An 18,389-nucleotide genomic window follows, 5' to 3' on the forward strand; every position below is an offset into this window, starting at 1 on the left:
TCCACCGGTGGGAGGTAAACCTGTTTATTCCCGCTCTCGTACCCGAGCTAAAGCGGAACTCCTCCTGACATACCCAGGGCGCTCTGCGTTGCTCCTGTACACGGCTGTACCTCCGGGCGCAGTGGCAGCGCCGCTCACCGGAGTCAAACCTACAACCCCAGGTCAGAGTGTGGTCCTCAAAGCACTACTCCACACTGCTGAGCGCTGCACTGACCCCTCGGCCGCTGCGGGAGTGCAGCTCGTCCGCGTCCGCGTGCATGGCTTTAGCTGTGGGGAAGTTTAAAGGCAGGGGCTACGAGGCTGTCGTCCCCGGCCCCAGCCTTAGGGGTGCAGCAATAACCCTGGGAGGACACTGCCCACAGGAGCGTTAATCAGACACAGCCTACGTGGGAGGAGGAGGGCTGTGTGGGTGGGGAGTGAGCACAGACCTTTCCCAGGGGAGACTGGATCTCCTCGTTCGGCATTGAAGATTAAAGAGGGTCTAAGGCAGTCACACCTCCCTTTCTCTCTGCTCCTGAATTCACAAACGATGCCCTGGTGTATGTGTGTGTGTGTGTGTGTGTGTTACGCGTGCTGGTTCTAGTTGGCATGTCAATCCTGTACCAGCAGCTCAGAGTGTAGAAGCAGCTGTTGCCAGCTGTGCCGATGGGCTCTTCTGAGAAGGGGCCGCGTCGCCAGCAGAGAGATTACGCCGATTTTTCCTCCCGGTTTTGTCAGAATGGACTCCCCCTTGTTGCTTTTCCCCCCTTGACTCCTGTCCTGGGTAATGACGCTGTCTCGGCACTACCTAAGAGATTTTACGCGTGTGAAGCGATTTCAGGAGCCCCTGGGCATTGCGGATCAGACCAGTGTAATGTATTTATGTGGGGTAACCCTGCACTCTTTCTTCCTGCCATTAGGGTAGAGGCGGTTTTGATGTAACACTGCGTTACACGTAACGCTGTGATGCCCAGAGTTCCTCTTTCAGTTTCCTGTGGCCCTTAAAGGAAGCTTGGCCTCCTGACATGTTAAAAAAGGACCAGCCTGTTAAGGAAGGTCTTACAAAAAAAAGACAAAAAACAATAACAAAATCCTCCATATGAAAAAAAAAAAGCTATCAGACTCTTTAGTGATTTTTAGCAAGTGTAGTCTATATTTCCTGTATGAGATTTTTGTATTATATTTTCCTAAATGTTCTCTTTTAAAAGAAAGAATAGAAAGAGTATATCTGTATATGGAACGACAGACAGACAAGAGGCCAGGCTTGTGGAGGGGAGAGGGGGGGCAGAGGGGGCTCCCCCCGTCGTTCTGTGCCTTTGTGAGCCTCGGTGACCTTTGCAGTGACCCTCTCGCCCTTCTCCCCCCCCTCCTCGGGTCCCGTTGCCTGCTACACATTCCCTCAGAGCCGCCCCCACTCTTACTGAGGGAGGGGTGACTTCATTCCCTCGCACTGAGAGACCCCGCGCACCCCTCAGCCTGGGCCCAGTCGCCCCGCTGGGACCCCCCCCCGTCCCGTCCCTCTTTCCCCCCTGCCCCCCTGCCACACTGACCACATTTGGTAACTCCATGGCAGCTGTAACATCCTAGTTACCATTTCGGCTGATGCCTGTTCCTTCCCAACAGCCTACCAGCAACCCCTTGGTGGTTTTTTTTTTTTCCCTGTTCTTTTCGTGCGAACAGGAGGCCGCTGTGAGTGGAGGGAAAACGCACTCAATAAAGGCAGCTGAAGCGTTTCCTCCTGCTCTCAGAGGCCAGCTCCATGACAGTGTTACTGTGCGCTGGGAGAGGCCAGCCCATCCCTCTGTTATTTAGAGGCAAACCACAGCAATATAAGAATCGTGGGGGGGGGTTTCAGTTCGTTTGTTTGGGGTTGGGTGGGGTGGGGGTTGTTTTCCGGGGAAAACAGGATTATTTGAACTTTTTTTGGTGCATTCTGTGACCAACTGTTTCCATTTCAGTCATCGTATTGATTTTTACCTCTCCACTTTCTCCCAAACTAATGGGGAGACAAGCAAGGAAATGAAAGAAATATATATAGTGAAGTTTACATTCATGTCAAGTACACACATGACTGTTAATAGTGAAAAAAAAATGTACCATTTCAGTTTGTTGGTCAGATGAACAACTGGGTGACTGTAAATAATGATAGTAATAATAATAAACCAAACTCGTGCACAGAACCTTCCAGCAGCGGGGCTTGATACAGAGAACCGGTGAGAAAGGGACCCAATAGGACGCGAGTGTCAGCACAGCTGGCCAATCACAGCGTGGTATCGCTGCAGTTCCACATGCACACTCTGAGGTACGCGAGTTCTGAAATCACCCAGGAAACGGTGTTCCCTCTGATAGGAGGGATGTGGTCACTTGACCCGTAAACTCAGTGTGTGTCTTTCTCACGGACTACTGGCTTCCTGATACTGCTTTTGGAGGTACAGGGAGGTTTTACAGTGAAGTCATTGAAAACTATTTTTAAAACCATATATATATTTTTGCATTTTATGACAGAAACTGTCAAAGAAAGGATTTCTTGGATTTGTAAAGACAAGCTCTGAAACACTAAACGAGTGTGTTCGAACAAGAAATCCTTTTTGCTTGGAGGAGGAGTACCTGGAAAAAAAAACGTAATACTTAAAAGCCAAAAGCCTACTGGTGCTGCGAATACTGTATTAAAGCGCGGGACAGGCTCACACATTCAGGGCAACTGCCCTGAGAACACAAGTGGTGAGCCCTGTTCGGGGAGTCGCTCTGAGGCCGTAGAAGCCTGTAACTGAAGATACTTTGCAGCTGGAGTTCCTCCAGAGAGCCAGGAGAGTCCAGGCGCCCAGAGGGCAACAGGGGATGCCCATATCCCAGAATCCCCTGCGGCATCGGCACTGCCACCATATCTGCCATAGACCAAAATCCTCCCTTTTCACCAGACACTTTGAGCCCTGTCCAGCTGTCCAGCCTAACATGACAGGGCTTTAAATATTTAATATTATATTTTACTATTTAATAAATATATCATTATGGCATTATTGTTATATAAATATTATTATACCATAAAAATATTCACTTTCACACTTTGTTGTAAATTTGGGTTTTTGTTTCGGTCGTCCCGTCTCCCACTCGTGTTTAACCTGCAACTTTGCCACGTTACTACAAGGAATGATTTCCCCCTTAATCGGATCGTGGAACATCCGTTGCCTAGATGTCGTCCAGTGTTAATGAGAGAAGACTCCTGATTGGGTGCTGTGCGTTTGAAAGGAGAGCCTGGATTGGTTGTTGGGAGGGCAGAGGGGCGGGGTTTAAGGAGAGGGTCGCTTGACATTGTAGTCAGGCGACCTCAGAGCAAGAGGGGGGGTTCTGTGCCAGAGTCCTGTGAATATGTACCTTTTAGAAGAGGAGTGTTTGTGCATTCTCAAGGTGTATTATATTGTATAAGTTCATTTTGTGTACACATACTTACCTGGTGCTGGCTACATTTTCTAGCACACACTTGAAGGTATTGTGTTGTATCATTCTTTCATTGTAATAAAAAATTTTATACGTATTTTATACGTTGTCACTGTCCTATTTACATGAAGTGCTTTGTAATGGGAAGGCATCCATACATTATAAGCATATATATATATATTTCCGTATATTGAAAATATTAAGAATTTGGAAGTACAGGAGCAGCATGTATTACTAGCAGATAAAAATATTTGTGCAGCATGCTGTGTGTACCGAGGAGGACAGAACCAAGTGCTTTAAGCTGCCAAGTCCCCAGGAAAAAACGGTGTCTGGCTGTCTGGGGCACCGTTTACTCAACCATTAACCAAATATAACAGGCATTAAGCACACAAACTCTCCTAAACCACTACAAGATACATATCACCATCATACCGCATGAACTATGACATCACAGCACGTTCTAGAAAACAAAGTGAAGGGACCCCTCCACATCGCCCTCTGTTGTCTGACACTTGAAACTGCGCGCATCAGCTCCACCACAAACACACAGTTCCAGGCAAATTTCAGCAGAGCAGACAGGGACGCTTCCTTAACCGCCACGCAGTGACCCATCCAGACACGCCGACACAGCTCACCAGCGCTCTGCCTGCAGAACAGCACAGCTTAACACCGCAGCGCTAACACGGCCACGCTCCTGCCGGCTGGCCCGCAGCGCTAACACAGCCACGCTCCTGCCGGCTGGCCCGCAGCGCGAACACGGCCACACTCCTGCCGGCTGGCCTGCGGCACCGCAGCGTCGAGCATTACGCTGGCAGCGGCGTAGGAACAGCGTGGGACCACCTCCCTCAGTGCTACCATTGTGCTGCGAATGTTTGCTGCTTTTCTACAAGAAAACTTCACCACCTCGAGTAGAACATCTCAAACCACTTGGCAGCCGGTAATCGTGTTAAAAACAAGGCCATACACACCAGCAGTGACAGCCCAGAGCCTCTTTATTAAGTGCAGGGTTCTCTCAGGTGAAGAGAGAGAATTCCAGTGAAAAAACCTGTCTGATTAAAAGAGTTGTGGGGGGGGGGCTTTATAATTGACTGTTTCTCCATCACATTCATCTTTCACAATGACTGAGCACCTTTGGCTCCAGAGAGTCAACTGAAGGCTGTTTCCAAACCACCGAGCACAGAGACCAGACCCAGTGCTGAGCTCTCTGCAGCACAGAAACCAGACCCAGCACTGAGCTCTCTGCAGCACAGAGACCAGACCCAGCACTGAGTTCTCTGCAGCAAAGAAACCAGACCCAGCGCTGAGCTCTCTGCAGCACAGAGACCAGACCCAGCGCTGAGTTCTCTGCAGCAAAGAAACCAGACCCAGCGCTGAGCCCACACCAGCTGTGATTGAGTGCTCCCCAGGCACAAGCACAACAAGACTGCACCAGGACTGCACTCTTTTTCATACTCTTTTTCAGATCTACTTTTGTTCCGTTTCCAGGTTCCTCCCAAGGTCTTTGTTGACTCGGTCCTCTTTCTGACTGACAGTGTTTGTAAAGGTAACTGGCTTTGTGGAAGGCTCCTGCCTCCTGACATACCCGCACAGCAAAAACAGGGCTTTTCACTAACCCCTGTGCCCCCCCATAACTGTCCAACATGTATAATCAACGGCAGTGTGTGGCTGGTCACTCTAACACATGTACAATGTGACAATTCTGAGATTTAGTCTCTAGCACCACAGACTACAGTCATAAACATCCTCAAAAGAGACAACCCAAGCTCAGGGATCAGCCCGGGTGCCCTGACAGAAGACAGCATGAAGTGCTAAAACCTGTTACACTTTTATGGCAGTTTTATCTACATAAGCACACTTTTATCACAACAAAATGCAAAGATAATTCTACCGTGTATGGATTAGACACACACACTTTATAACCATGCACATAACACACACACACACACGCACAAACACACACACACACACACACACACGCACAAACACACACACACACAACCACACATATTATTTATAATAGAAATTCTCTCATGTTAGTCTCCGTCACGGTGCTGAGACTGAATTCAGCTCTAGTGTAAATGCATCCATCCCACTCACACTGTAACCCAGACCTTTCACAGCGACGTAAATGATCACTCTCAGTTTCACATATTAAAAGGAATGCTGACAGATTTTCAGACAGGCTGCATAGACGAAAACAGAGACAAGGGTGTCCATTTACAGCAACCAACCTTTGCAAAACAGAAAACAAATGGTTCAGACAGGCTGTACACGTGAACAACCTCCTAATGAAACGCTGAAAAATGAAAATTTCACGCAGCACAGAGGTGGACAAACTTATGGAAGACCCTGCAGGATGTGGGAGATTCCCGTGTAAACTGCACCGATGATGTGCCAGCGTGCAGAGGAATTTCCTGTGCCTCAGGCTCTCTCTGCCAGCCGCGGACTCGTTTCGCACGCCTCAGCGTAACTCTCTGTGTGACCGTGCGCTGGTAGTAAGCCCACCGATGTGTCCGTGTGCGTGCAGGGTCGGGCGGGGCCGGGTGGGGGAGGGGCGGGGCCGGATGGGGGAGGGGGCCGGGCTGCACCTGGGGGCCAGCGTGCAGACAGGACAGAGACGTTGTAAACAGGAAGGGGTTTGTGAGAGAGTGCAGCCCCTTGTCGCGGCGCTCGGAGACCGCGGGCCAGCTGAAAGCACGCCAGACCGCATCCCGACCGAGCGGAGGGGACCGGGGTGGCCCCGGGGGTGACACACAGGGGAGCAATCCGCCCCGGGGGAGTCCGGGGTCTCCGAGAGGGGCGCTTTCACACGCCCATCTGCGTGTGTGTGTGTGTGTGTGTGTGCGCTCGGTCTTGGTCCTCGCGTCGGCTGTGGCGGTGCCTGCGTCACGCGAACTGCTGAGGCTTCTGGGAGGACGCGGCCGAGGCGGCTGAGGCCAGGGTTTTAGCCGTCTCGGAGGCCTCCTTCACCGAATCCCTGCGTAGCCTCTGAGCCAAATCCCCTGCAGAGAGAGAGGACAGGGTACACGGTTACCCCTACAGAGAGAGGACAGGGTACACGGTTACCCCTACAGAGAGAGGACAGGGTACAGGCATTATCCCTACAGAGAGAGGACAGGGTACAGGCATTATCCCTACAGAGAGAGGACAGGGTACACGGTTACCCCTACAGAGAGAGGACAGGGTACAGGCATTACCCCTACAGAGAGAGGACAGGGTACAGGCATTATCCCTACAGAGAGAGGACAGGGTACAGGCATTATCCCTACAGAGAGAGGACAGGGTACAGGCATTATCCCTACAGAGAGAGGACAGGGTACACGGTTACCCCTACAGAGAGAGGACAGGGTACACGGTTACCCCTACAGAGAGAGGACAGGGTACACGGTTACCCCTATAGAGAGAGGACAGGGTACACAGTTACCCCTACAGAGAGAGGAAAGGGTACACGGTTACCCCTACAGAGAGAGGACAGGGTACAGGCATTACCCCTCCAGAGAGTACACACACATATTACCATATTACTGTAAAGAGAGGACAGAGCTTTAGTACCTCTACAGAGAACACACACACACTGCATCAGGTGAGAGGAAAAACACAAGCTGGCACTGCAGCCTAAATGAAGCCCTGCTAGACACTGTCTCTTGTAAAACCCATCCAGCACAGCGGCCTACATGAGGGTGTGTTCAACAGCGCCTCCTGAAGGGGGTGAGAGTCATAGGGCCCTCCTTTCCCCTGCACATCTCAGCCACATTAACAGGGCTGTTTAAACTCCCTGCTGCAGCGGCTGCAGTAACAGCATGCACACACATACACACACACACACACACATACACACACACACACACACACACACACACACACATACACACACACACACACACCTTCCCGTCACAGCCCCCTGACTCCTGTTGTCAGTCACACAGGAACGCGGGGGGCCTGTCTGAGGCCAGAGAACACGATGTGTCTGTCTGTCTGTCTGTCTGTCTGTCTTTCTGTCTGTCTGTCCGTCCCTGAGGACCACACCCCAGTAAGCAGGCCCTGGGCACTGATGTGTCTGAGCTGAAGGAGCTCAGGGGAGAGGAGAGGAGGAGGGGAGGGAGAGGAGAGGAGAGGAGAGGACACGAAGTTCTGGCACCGGGACTCTTCCATGCTGGAGAGGGGGAGGGGCTAGAGCCTCCCGCCCGTGTCCTCAACTGATCTGAGACCTTAGCAGCAACAGGCAGGGTGTGTGTGTGTGTGTGTGTGTGTGTATGTGTGTGTGTGTGTGTGTGTGTGTGTTATGTGCATGGATATAAATGGTGTGTGTGTGTGTGTGTGTGTGTGTGTATGTGTGTGTGTTATGTGCATGGTTATAAAGGGTGTGTGTGTGTGTGTGTGTGTGTGTGTGTGTGTGTGTGTGTGATGCACAGGTGGTAAAGGGTGTGTGTGTGTGTGATGCACAGGTGGTAAAGGGTGTGTGTGTGTGTGTGTGTGTGTGTGTGTGTGTGTGTGTGTGTTATGTGCATGGATATAAATGGTGTGTGTGTGTGTGTGTGTGTGTGTGTGTGTGTATGTGTGTGTGTTATGTGCATGGTTATAAAGGGGGTGTGTGTATGTGTGTGTGTATGTGTGTGTGTGTGTGTGTGTGTATGTGTGTGTGTGTGTGTGTGTGTTATGAGCATGGTTATAAAGGGTGTGTGTGTGTGTGTGTGTGTGTGTGTGTGTTATGTGCATGGTTATAAAGGGTGTGTGTATGTGTGTGTGTGTGTGTGTGTGTGTATGTGTGTGTGTGTGTATGTGTGTGTGTGTGTGTGTGTGTTATGAGCATGGTTATAAAGGGTGTGTGTGTGTGTGTGTGTGTGTGTGTCTGTGAAAGGCGGGGCTGTAGGTTGGCTTCACACAGTTAGCGTGCTCTGTAGGAACACAATGGGTTTTACACGTAATACACAGCAGCTAATAGAAGGAAAACTGTGTTATTCACAAAGTGTCCAGTGTGTTTCTGGGGTGTAATGCACATTAACAGAATGACTGCCGTTAATGTGGTACAGCGCGTTACTGGAAGGGCGTACAGTGTGTCAACAGGGTGACTGAGGGCAGCGTCTCAGCCTGAACTCTCTGCCCCGCGGTGGTTCTGATCCGCTGACCGGCTGCGGGCACTGCCAGGCCCGGCGGCCTCGGCTGACCCCGTCCCGCCCGGAGAGGCGGGGGGGGCAGGGGGCAGCTGAGGGGAAGCCGCATGCTTCCCGTCTCTCTGGGGTAAGGGGCAGAACAGAGCGCCTCTGGGAAGGAGGGTGCTGGCAGCCGCCGCGCCCTGCTGGTATGTGGCACTGGCAGCGCTAGCGTGTGGAGAGCGTCAGGACTTCCAGGGCCCGGCCGACCGGAGGGGAGGAGGCTAACACAGCCCATCTGCACGCGCTGAACTCAGCTGCCTCACCCCATTACATTATTACATTAATGCCATTTAGCAGACGCTCTTATCCAGAGCGACTTACATAAGTTACAGTGTTTTTCATTCATACAGCTGGATATTTACTGAGGCAGCTGTAGGTTAAGTAACTTGCCCACGGGTACAGCAGCAGTGCCCTGGTGAGGAGTCAAACCAGCAACCTTTCAGTTGAGTTCTGCTGCTTACCATTACGCCACACTGCCCACTGCATTTAAATTTATTGTAGTTCAGAGTTTACTGTGATTAACAAAGTTACTCAGTTATGAAAAGCTTGCACCTAGCTGCTGAGGACAGAGCACCTTTAGCCAGCAGCCAATCAAAACCGGCAGTAAGAGGTGACTCAAGTCCTCATCCAATCAGTGACTGGCACTGTGTAAGCCTGCAGACCTCAGGTGGAATGGCACTTTGGTGACAGGCAGTAACACATTCAAGGTCTGCCCAAGGGTTCCACTAAACAGCCATGTGCCAAGCCCACCTGACGACGTGAACGCCAAGCATGAGCCAGCTTAGTCTAGCTGCTCTCAAATCTGGCTGAGATTCCATAAAAGCCTGGAGCAGAGCATGCCAAAACTATCTAATTAAAAACAGACAATCTGTAAATGAAGGTGTGTGAGGATTTTTATCACAGGACACCTCCTGCCTCCTGCCCCTGCACTGCACACACAAACAACCAGAACACACAACCAGGAGGACCATCTAAAACTGACTCGCACACAGAACTGGGAGGGATCTAGAACCGCTGGCCACAAATTCCAACAGAGCTGGGAAGGTTCTAGAAGGCCCGCTCTGCCACAGGGCACAGGTGCGTGTCATACTCACCAGCGCACTACGCCAGAGTCCTGTGCTACGGGGCCAGCGCAGGAAACAAAGTCAGACACAGACAACGGCTCTTTAACGCAACGTCCCACAGAGCCAGAGTGACAGACCCCCCCCCGGTTTCTGCGGGAGCGCCGCCCCTGCGTGGGCACGTTCACTCCCCTCCTGTCCTGTACTTATCTGTGACAGGCTGGGTGCCACAACGCAACCCTAATGAAAGACTCTGGATCTCGATTTCACGCCAAACAGTACCAGCACCAGACAGAAGGCGAGAGAGAGACAGTGAGGAGAGAGAGAGATAGGAGGAGAGAGAGAGATAGGGGGAGAGGGAGAGAGATGGGGGGGAGAGACAGAGAGAGAGAGAGAGAGAGAAAGAGAGAGCGCTGTGTATCTGCCACACAGTGTTGAGGGAACTGTAGCAGAGCATGATGGGATACGTGTGCACTGCAGTGTACACTGTGCAGTGTGGCAGGAGCAGGTTTCCAGCCCCTGAGCTGACCTCTGACCTGGTGAGGAATGGTGCATTGTGGGGGCTGGAGTGTTGACCTTCTGAAAGCACTGCATGACAGTATCCTACATTTCAACACTGACAATTCAGCAGCAAAAAGCAGCCGGCAAAGCAGGCAGCTCTGGGATGGAAAGCACCGCTAATCAGTGTTTCAGAGAGAGGGGAGACTGCGACAAACAAGCCCTGGTGGAGAATCAGAGAGAGACAGCACCAGCCAAAATAAGCCTTGCGCCCCCACCCCCCGCCCCCGCACATCTCCCGAAATAAGCCGAGGCGGCGGTGGCAGCGCCCCCGGGCGGGGCAGCCTGGCACACGTACCGTTCAGGCAGGACAGCGCGTACTCCAGCCCCTCCATGGCCCTCACCTGGTTGCTCTTGAATCGTGCCAGGCCGAACTCCTGGGAAACGCAGACAGGAAGTCGCTTAAACCAGCGTGCATGTGAACGGCTGTGGGGGGGACGCTCCCCTGGGGGGGGCCTCAAATAACACACTACACCCCCCTCCCCTCCCTCCCGTCCCGTTCTGGCCTCTGCCAAACTGCCCCTGGCTGCCTGCCCCCCCCCTACCTTCTGTAATACTACTTGACCTACGAACCGTGCGAAAACGGCAGAAAAAGTTTAAGAGCTTGTTTGACAAGGTCAGAGAAAAGGCCTGTGCGTTCCTGAGGGAGAGAGGCCTGCAGACGGATCGCATTCAAATACGAGCATGCTGGTGTCAAAATCTAACATAACTTAACGTGAAAATGTTTCCAGTTCATTTCACAGGCAAGTATACATTACACACACTGGACGATTTCGACTCAGTATTGAGTTTCTGTGACTCACAGTAGAGTGGTAAACACTAAAATAGACATTCTCCCCCTGACCATTAGGATATTCTCACAGCTATGATCTATGACATACTGACTTTCCGGAGGCGTACCTGAATGGGCCTGGAGAATCCGAAAACCCCAGAGCAGATCCAGGCCTCTCTGCTGAGCCGGGTCCACGCGGGTCGGTCCGGATCTGCCTGGAAAACACACCGCTCCTCCACGGTCTGCAGGAATGGGGGGGGGGGGGTGTCAGACAGCTGGGAAACGGTGTGTCTCTCAAAGGTCACGATAAATAATGCAGAAGCCGCCACAGCCTACTGAAGTGGTGAGGAAAACTGAAGGACATGCAGGTGAGACTGGCCTCGTACTGCCTGCTCCGGACTGACACACCGTCACGGACAGCGTAGAGGTGGCTCTGCGTGTTAATGACATGGCACGCATAACCTGGCCCCAGGACAGGGGCTTCCCTGTGGAGACCAGGGGAGGCCATGGACCCGGTCCAGTCAGGGGGTTCAGGAAGTACAGTACTACAGAAATCACAGTGGTCTGGGTCATTAACCTGGTCCAGTTAGGGGGTTACAGTAAGTACAGTACTACAGTAATCAGAGTACAAAAAAACGTTAAAAGTGGCCCAGCCGTATAACACGTTGTATCATAGACACCAAAGTTCGAGTCCCCCCTGTTGCAGCATTTGATCAAGACAGTTCAGTCATGTTTTTTTTTTTTTATCTCTAGTCTACTTTCCTCTCCATCTATCCTATGTATCCCTATTTTCTATTTTATAAAAGCACTCCACACTAGTTTAGCACTGAACTCACTATCTTACTGACCTCTTGTAGTACTTTTTTACATTGTGATGCACTTATTTGGAAGTCGCTCTGGGTAAGAGTGTCTGCTAAATGACGTAATGTAATGTAATGTACTGTAATGTAATGTACAGTACTACAGCAATCACAGTGTTTAATGGGTTCTGCTACATCCCAGCTATTAGAAACTAGCCACGGCCAACAGAGACTGAACCGGGACTCTCAGTAGGAATGGGACGCTGGTTCTGGGCACAGTGCTCTGGCTTCACTTATATAGTATAAACTCCTAAGCTCACCACAATTCCAAATGTGCACTGTACAGTTTTGTAGGATGAATCTGACTGCAAGAGCGCACGCATGTGTGCAGATGTTTTACTGTGACACAGAGCTGCTCCAGATGTTGGCATCCACTGAGAACAGAAATAAACTGCAGGACTTTTACTCAAAACATCCTCCACAAAGGCACCCTCGCCTTTCCCTGCAGAGCGGAATCACCAAAGTTAGATCCCCCCCCCCACCACCACCCCCACGCCCACCCCACGCCCACCCCACTGTCCCAGACAGTGGAGAAAATCCCCTGCCCTGATAGCATCGCTGGGACATTGACATCACCCCCCAGCCCCGCGGAACAGGGGATGTGGCCAGTCTGAAGACTCCCTCTCTCCTGCACTTTAATTCAGCCAGTCCTCAGCCCGACCCCGCTCTCAAGGAAATGCCTGCAGCCCTCATAGAAACCAGACACAACATGTCATCTTCCCAGGCTGTGCTGCATCCGAGTGTCGAGGCGCATCATGTCAAAAGCTTTCATTACCCCGACTTTGATTTGAGGCTTTGAAACGCAGACAAGCAGAAGTGGTTACCGAATGAAGAAGGAATGCTGGATTTCCCAGCACTAAGCACGGCTGACAAAAAATAAAACCCTTAAAAGCCTGAAGTGTTCCTGAAACCATCTCAAACATTAATGAGCATTTGGATACTCATTAACAATAAAGCCGAGCTCTCACTTTCAAGCACGATTCTCTCCATCTTGGCTGTGTGAATATAAGGAGTTTACCAGCAACAATGAGAGTAAACACCGCAGCCCTGTTGACCGAGCAGAGGAACAGAAAAAGAAGAACATAAATCAGCTTTATCTCCCTGAAGCCTGTGCGTTTCCCCCTCTCTGCAGCCAAACTGTCCTCTCGTCTGGGACACCCGTCACGAGACACCACAAATATAACCAAAGCGGCAGGTGATGTAGCCACTGCCCTCCCTGAGCAGACTGGCACTCCGGCCTGTCTCTCCCACTGTCAGCCAAGGGCACGTTCACCCCCTCAACAAGTAACACTGCCCCTCCTAAAAATAACACCCCCAAATAACCCCCAATGCCAATGCCAGTGCTGAGAGGGGACTCACGAACCAGCTCAAAACAGGTAGCTGATTGGGCTCCCGTAAGGCAGACCCGGAGGGGCGGAGCCACTGACTGGCACACACATTGATTCCGCACAGAGCTGCCCTATGAGGCTACGTGCTCGCTCACAGCTGCTGCTCGGCTGCTCTTGAAACTTCATCTGGTCAAATCTGTGTCTTTATAAGGAAACGCTGACCCCTAATGGGGAATCAGGGGAGGTTTCGTCTGGGCAGGCTTGTGATTTTAGCTTGCAAAGCTCGGCATTAAAACGTGTTTTTTTATGCACGTTACCTGTCATTATGCCTTACTCAGCTGCAGTTATTAATGACAAACTGAATACCTGGAAGTTCATCACCATCCCAAATGCACTCCATCCAGCTTCATAAGACGCATCACTGCCATGTGTATCTACGGCACATCTTCATTTTGTGGCCTTGTGGTGACCACTGAAAGCAATCAAACCGAGTTCTGGGTGATGACACAAGGAAGGCACAGCCAAAGGGATGGGGAGTCAGGGGGACCTACATTCACCCTGGGGGCAGCAGGGTAGCATAGCGGCAAGGTGCAGGGCTTATATCCAAAAAAACGTTGCCGGTTGGATTCCCCGCTGTAGCACAGTTGTAATACCCTTGGGCAAGGTACTTAACCCACAACTGCCTCAGTAAATACCCAGCTGTATAAATGGATAACATGTAAAAATTGTAGGATATGCAAGTCGCTCTGGGCAAGAACGTCTGCCAAATGACAATGATGTAATGTAATGTAATGTAATGTCCAATGCCACACACCCCAGGGACAGAGAAGACTGGCCTTTCCTGTCCCCCCCCCCCCCCCCCCATCAGACAGACTGGCTCAGCAGGGCTCGGAAAAACTTACTCCTGAAACAATGACATGTAATTAAACGCCTCTGGGGTCCAAAGAGCCAGGGCCTGAGAACATAAGCCACAGGGAAATGAGTGTGGGCTGTGGCTTTTGCCTTTTCCCCTGAGGCGGGCTGAGGGAGGGGCGGAACCGAAAGGACCAGCCCTTGTGAAAACAAGCGAACGGGGTACTGTGGGTACCTGCCGTTCTCGAAAAGGAAGTCCCCGCTGTTTATAATAGGAAGACTCTGCGGTTTTGCTGTCACGATATGCAGCAGCACAACACTGCAGCCACTGTGGGCCAGCCTGAAGCGGCTCTCCGGCCAGGAGACAGACAAACCGCAGACGCCGAGTCAGTGCGAAGGACCTCTGCGGGCACGCAGACAGGGCAGCAGAGGGGAGAGGGGACGCAGGAGGACGAGAGACGGGCCGTGTCCTCTCAACCTGAACCACGATAACCACCTTCCGCTCCAACGGCCCATTTCTACCGGGCGACACCTCTGATTGGACGAGGCATAGTGTCACAGAGCACGGTGCCACCCTAAATAAAACAGACACTGGTCTGGGAGCTGTGTGAAGTGAATGCTGGCCGTTTACGTCACAAAATGCTACTCATCAGTGATCTGAGCTGGCTTTCAACATTGCCACTTCAGAGAAACACCAGCTTCCTGCCTGTTATGTATGCTCTCGTTCGCTTCCCCGATGGCGATGTGCTGACAGCGTTAGAAATGCTGTAATGCAGCCCTATATATTAATGAGGGACTTCCTCAGCTTTAGGTGTTGGTGTGTGGGGCACATCTAGTGGGGTGACCACACACTCTCCACTTTGTACGAGTGCTGCTTATGTGCAGCTGAGGGGAAACTGTGCACCTTCCCTACCGGTGTCAATTCTGTTTCTGAGTCTGTTCCAGCACCGCTGTAAACACAGGCATGTGCATGAGAATATGTGTGGAACCAGTGTCAGTGTGTGAGGCAGGCCTCATCATCAGCAGCGTGTGTGTGGAATCAGTGCCAGTGTGTGAGGAGTGAGCGGGCGGCGTGAATGGTTACCATGAGCCGCGTGTGGTTGAGGTTGCGGGTGAAGGTGGTCAGGGTCCTGCCGGCAGGGTCCACGATGGAGTCCTCCAGGATATAGGCGGAGCGGGACAGGTTGGAGGGGAAGAAGTTCTCCGCCCAGCGGGGCAGCCGGTTGGTCTTGGTCAGGAGGCGGCGGGACAGGAGCCGGCCGTCCGCCGTCACCTGCCGGAACACCACGTCCTCCGAGAGAACGTGGGTGCTGAGAGACATAGAGGGAGCAGGATCAAACATCACGGGTGGGTGTGGGGTCGAGACCCAGCCATTGCCACACTACCACTGCACTCACACGCACTCAACTTCACTACCTCTGCATACACAGTAGAGGTACAAATGACCGCTCCAGTCTCACTGTGTTTGACTTGCAATCGAAAAGAGACGCTAGTCTGACAGGTAACCGCTTGATCATGGAAAACTTGATTATGACATCATACACTGCACATTAAAGGGTTTTAACCATATAATGAACCACAAGCGGCTTTAATATCATGAAGATGGTAATATTTTACGCTTTAAGGACAGCTTCACATCTCCACAGCATGCAGCAGAACAAGATGGGGGGCATTACTGCAGTAACAACAGCAGCTTTCTCCTGGTCCATTCAAGCACCTAGGTTGCAGTTTGAATCCAAAGGTGCTCAGCTAGATTTGGGTCTGGTATCTCCTGCTCTCCTCAGCCTCCCCTCAATAATTCTACTGTTATATGATCGTTATTTGGCAGTTATTCATATATTACATTACATTATTGTTTGTTGCCAGATGCTCTAATCCAGAGCAGCTTACACAGGTTACAGTGTTATCCACTTATTACAGCTAGATATTTACTGAAACAATTCCAGGTTATGCACTTAGACCTGGCAGGGAACCAAACCAGCAACCTTTTGGTTGCGAGCCTTGCTCCTCACAACTGCACCACACCGCCGCCCTTAGCCTGAGGAAAGGCTTCAAAGCAATGATACAGCCGCTTAATCTTTCCGCTTGCCATTGTCGAGCACTGCTCACCGCGAGGCAAATCATGAGAGGTTCACGAGACGAGATGTGAAAAAAGGAACGAGGACTCATCTAGAGAGGAAGATGCTGGTCGTTTCTCTGGGGCAAGCGGAGCGGTCCGCACTTTCAGGAAACAAACATCGCTCAGAATAACAGCGTCACAAGCCGCCAGTCATTTTCACCTCTCCTCACTTCCCTTTGATCTGTAAGCCTGCTTCACTTCCTCACCACTCTCTCACTTCAGCTTACAGATTTACAGAGGCCCTCTGTGTTCAAGCACAACACACAATCAGAGGCATTACTGAACATCATTCATTCAATGTTAATTTCACATGACTCCATCTAAAACATTTCTATACGTGAAACTGAGAAAATGAACGAACTTCAACTATGATCAACATAAAAAATCCAGTGTCATCATAGCACCCATTGTAACAGCACCCCCCCCCCCCCTCCTCCCCCCACTCCACCCACCCCATCTACACCCACCCACAATTCATGAGTGATGACCGCCACTTATTCAAATACTTGGCCACACAAGCTGTGCGCATTCTAACACGTCTCAGAAAGATGACCATACCACCTGCAACTAAAATGCAGGCGTTCTGGTTTGCCAGCTACCCTTGCTGAAGCTCAGGTACGCTGTTACCGGGGTGACAGTACCTGAACGGGTTGGGGTACCTCTGCCAGAACGCGGAGAGCACTTGGTCCCACGTGCTCTTGATGTCCACCTCGCTGACGAAGTACTTCCCCATCTCTTCCCCTCGATGCCGAACTGTGAGTTTCTGACGGATCGCTCGGTCACCAAACGATGGCGCATCCGTCACCTGAATCCCTCGGTAGACCGGACAAGCCTGCGGATGTAACGGAAACCGATGAGGTCAAGTTAATCTGCAAACTCGAACACATATGTTATTTTATCACGAAATCCTCATTCAAGTACTTTACATGGGATATCGCACCAGCTCTCAATCAACGAAACTGGCAACAGATCCCACAACGCCATGTGGGACCACACTAAACTGCCCCTTCGCGTCACTACAGATTTAACGTCTTTAAAGTCGCGTCTTTCTCCACCTAATTAATCTGGGATTTATACAGGGAAATTACCAGCCAATTACCATTATGAACTCTTCAAACAAGGATCTGTGGATTTTAATCTCAGTTTTGCCTAGAGATCTGTAAATTCAACACTTGTCCGGAACGAAAAGACAGTAAGATGCGAGTTGCGGGGAGTCTTTAATTTGTTGAATTAGCTGCCTACATGGCGAGCTCCTAGTATTTATTTCTTAGATGGAAATCGGATAGTTCAGAAACCTTTAACTTTTTGCCACTGGCAGAGTAGTGTGACTCGGGACGAGCAGCACCAGCGTCCTAAAGTGAAGGGCAGTGATCGGATTGCATTAAAAGTCACACCTGATCCCCGAGTCCGAGCATGTGACACGGCCAGTGACGGCCGGGCATGGCTGCGCTCAGCGATTAACGTCCATTCAGACGGTTTAAGCACGTCAGACAGACCGCAACTCTACAACTCTCCAGACAACCCCCAGTGGTGTGAAATTTTAGCTTGTTGCGCAGTTCTGTGATGACCTGCTCTTTTATTTAACTGGGAATTGTGTCGGTTGCATTTTAGCTAATGTTATCTTGCAGCTGCTACGATCTTCACGTTGGTCACACGTGATAACGAACCCGCTAGCTAACAGCGTCTCCATTCACGTGGGGATCGATTACCTTACGTTCAGCATTTTGTGTCATATTAGGTAAATTATACTGATCGATTATGTTATATTATGAACTGACTAGCGTATATGCTGTAAGAGTCTTAGAAAACAGTCAGATGCCTCACCTGCTAGGTTTTGACAGTTTGACAGCTAGCTAGCTAATGCAGTTCGACTTCAGCTAATACTAACTCGCTACATATCAAGTGAAACCTAATGTGTTTCATAGACAGATGGTATACCTGTTAACCGTTAATTAGTAAGACAGTTCACCAGAGGAAAGGTTTACACAGATGTTAATAAAGCCGGAACAAGACAGATAGCTAATTAGCCAGCTGGCTTACCTAAAACAGTAGTCCACCGGTATATTGCTTTCCCAAAGCTTCTTAAAGCCCATTTATCTCCTCTGTCTAGCTAACTAACAATGTCGCTAGGTCCCATCTTCATATGTTTAGCTACAAAATCGAGTCAAGCTGGCTAGATAAAGACGGAATTAGATCGGAATGTAAATTATATTATTTTAAATTAGTCGCCTGGCATTTAACTTTCAGCACTTGAAGTCTGCGTCCTACAGCG

The 18,389-nt window shown here is 50.7% G+C and overlaps 1 protein-coding gene across 1 annotated transcript; it reads right to left on the reverse strand.

Annotated features, from left to right (window-relative positions):
* Positions 1 to 5,986: 5,986 nt before the first annotated feature.
* LOC118769736 (PRELI domain-containing protein 1, mitochondrial-like) lies at positions 5,987 to 18,389 on the reverse strand. The gene is made up of 6 exons (XM_036517022.1): positions 18,158 to 18,389; positions 16,759 to 16,949; positions 15,083 to 15,308; positions 11,087 to 11,200; positions 10,485 to 10,563; positions 5,987 to 6,416 (listed from the first exon to the last, which is right to left on the reverse strand). The coding sequence occupies exons 2-6, from the start codon at positions 16,848 to 16,850 to the stop codon at positions 6,301 to 6,303; spliced, it is 627 nt and encodes a 208-aa protein (XP_036372915.1). The 5' UTR covers positions 16,851 to 16,949; positions 18,158 to 18,389; the 3' UTR covers positions 5,987 to 6,300.

The sequence above is a fragment of the Megalops cyprinoides genome, chromosome 22 (assembly GCF_013368585.1).
Source record: "Megalops cyprinoides isolate fMegCyp1 chromosome 22, fMegCyp1.pri, whole genome shotgun sequence".
Classification (NCBI taxonomy): domain Eukaryota; kingdom Metazoa; phylum Chordata; class Actinopteri; order Elopiformes; family Megalopidae; genus Megalops; species Megalops cyprinoides.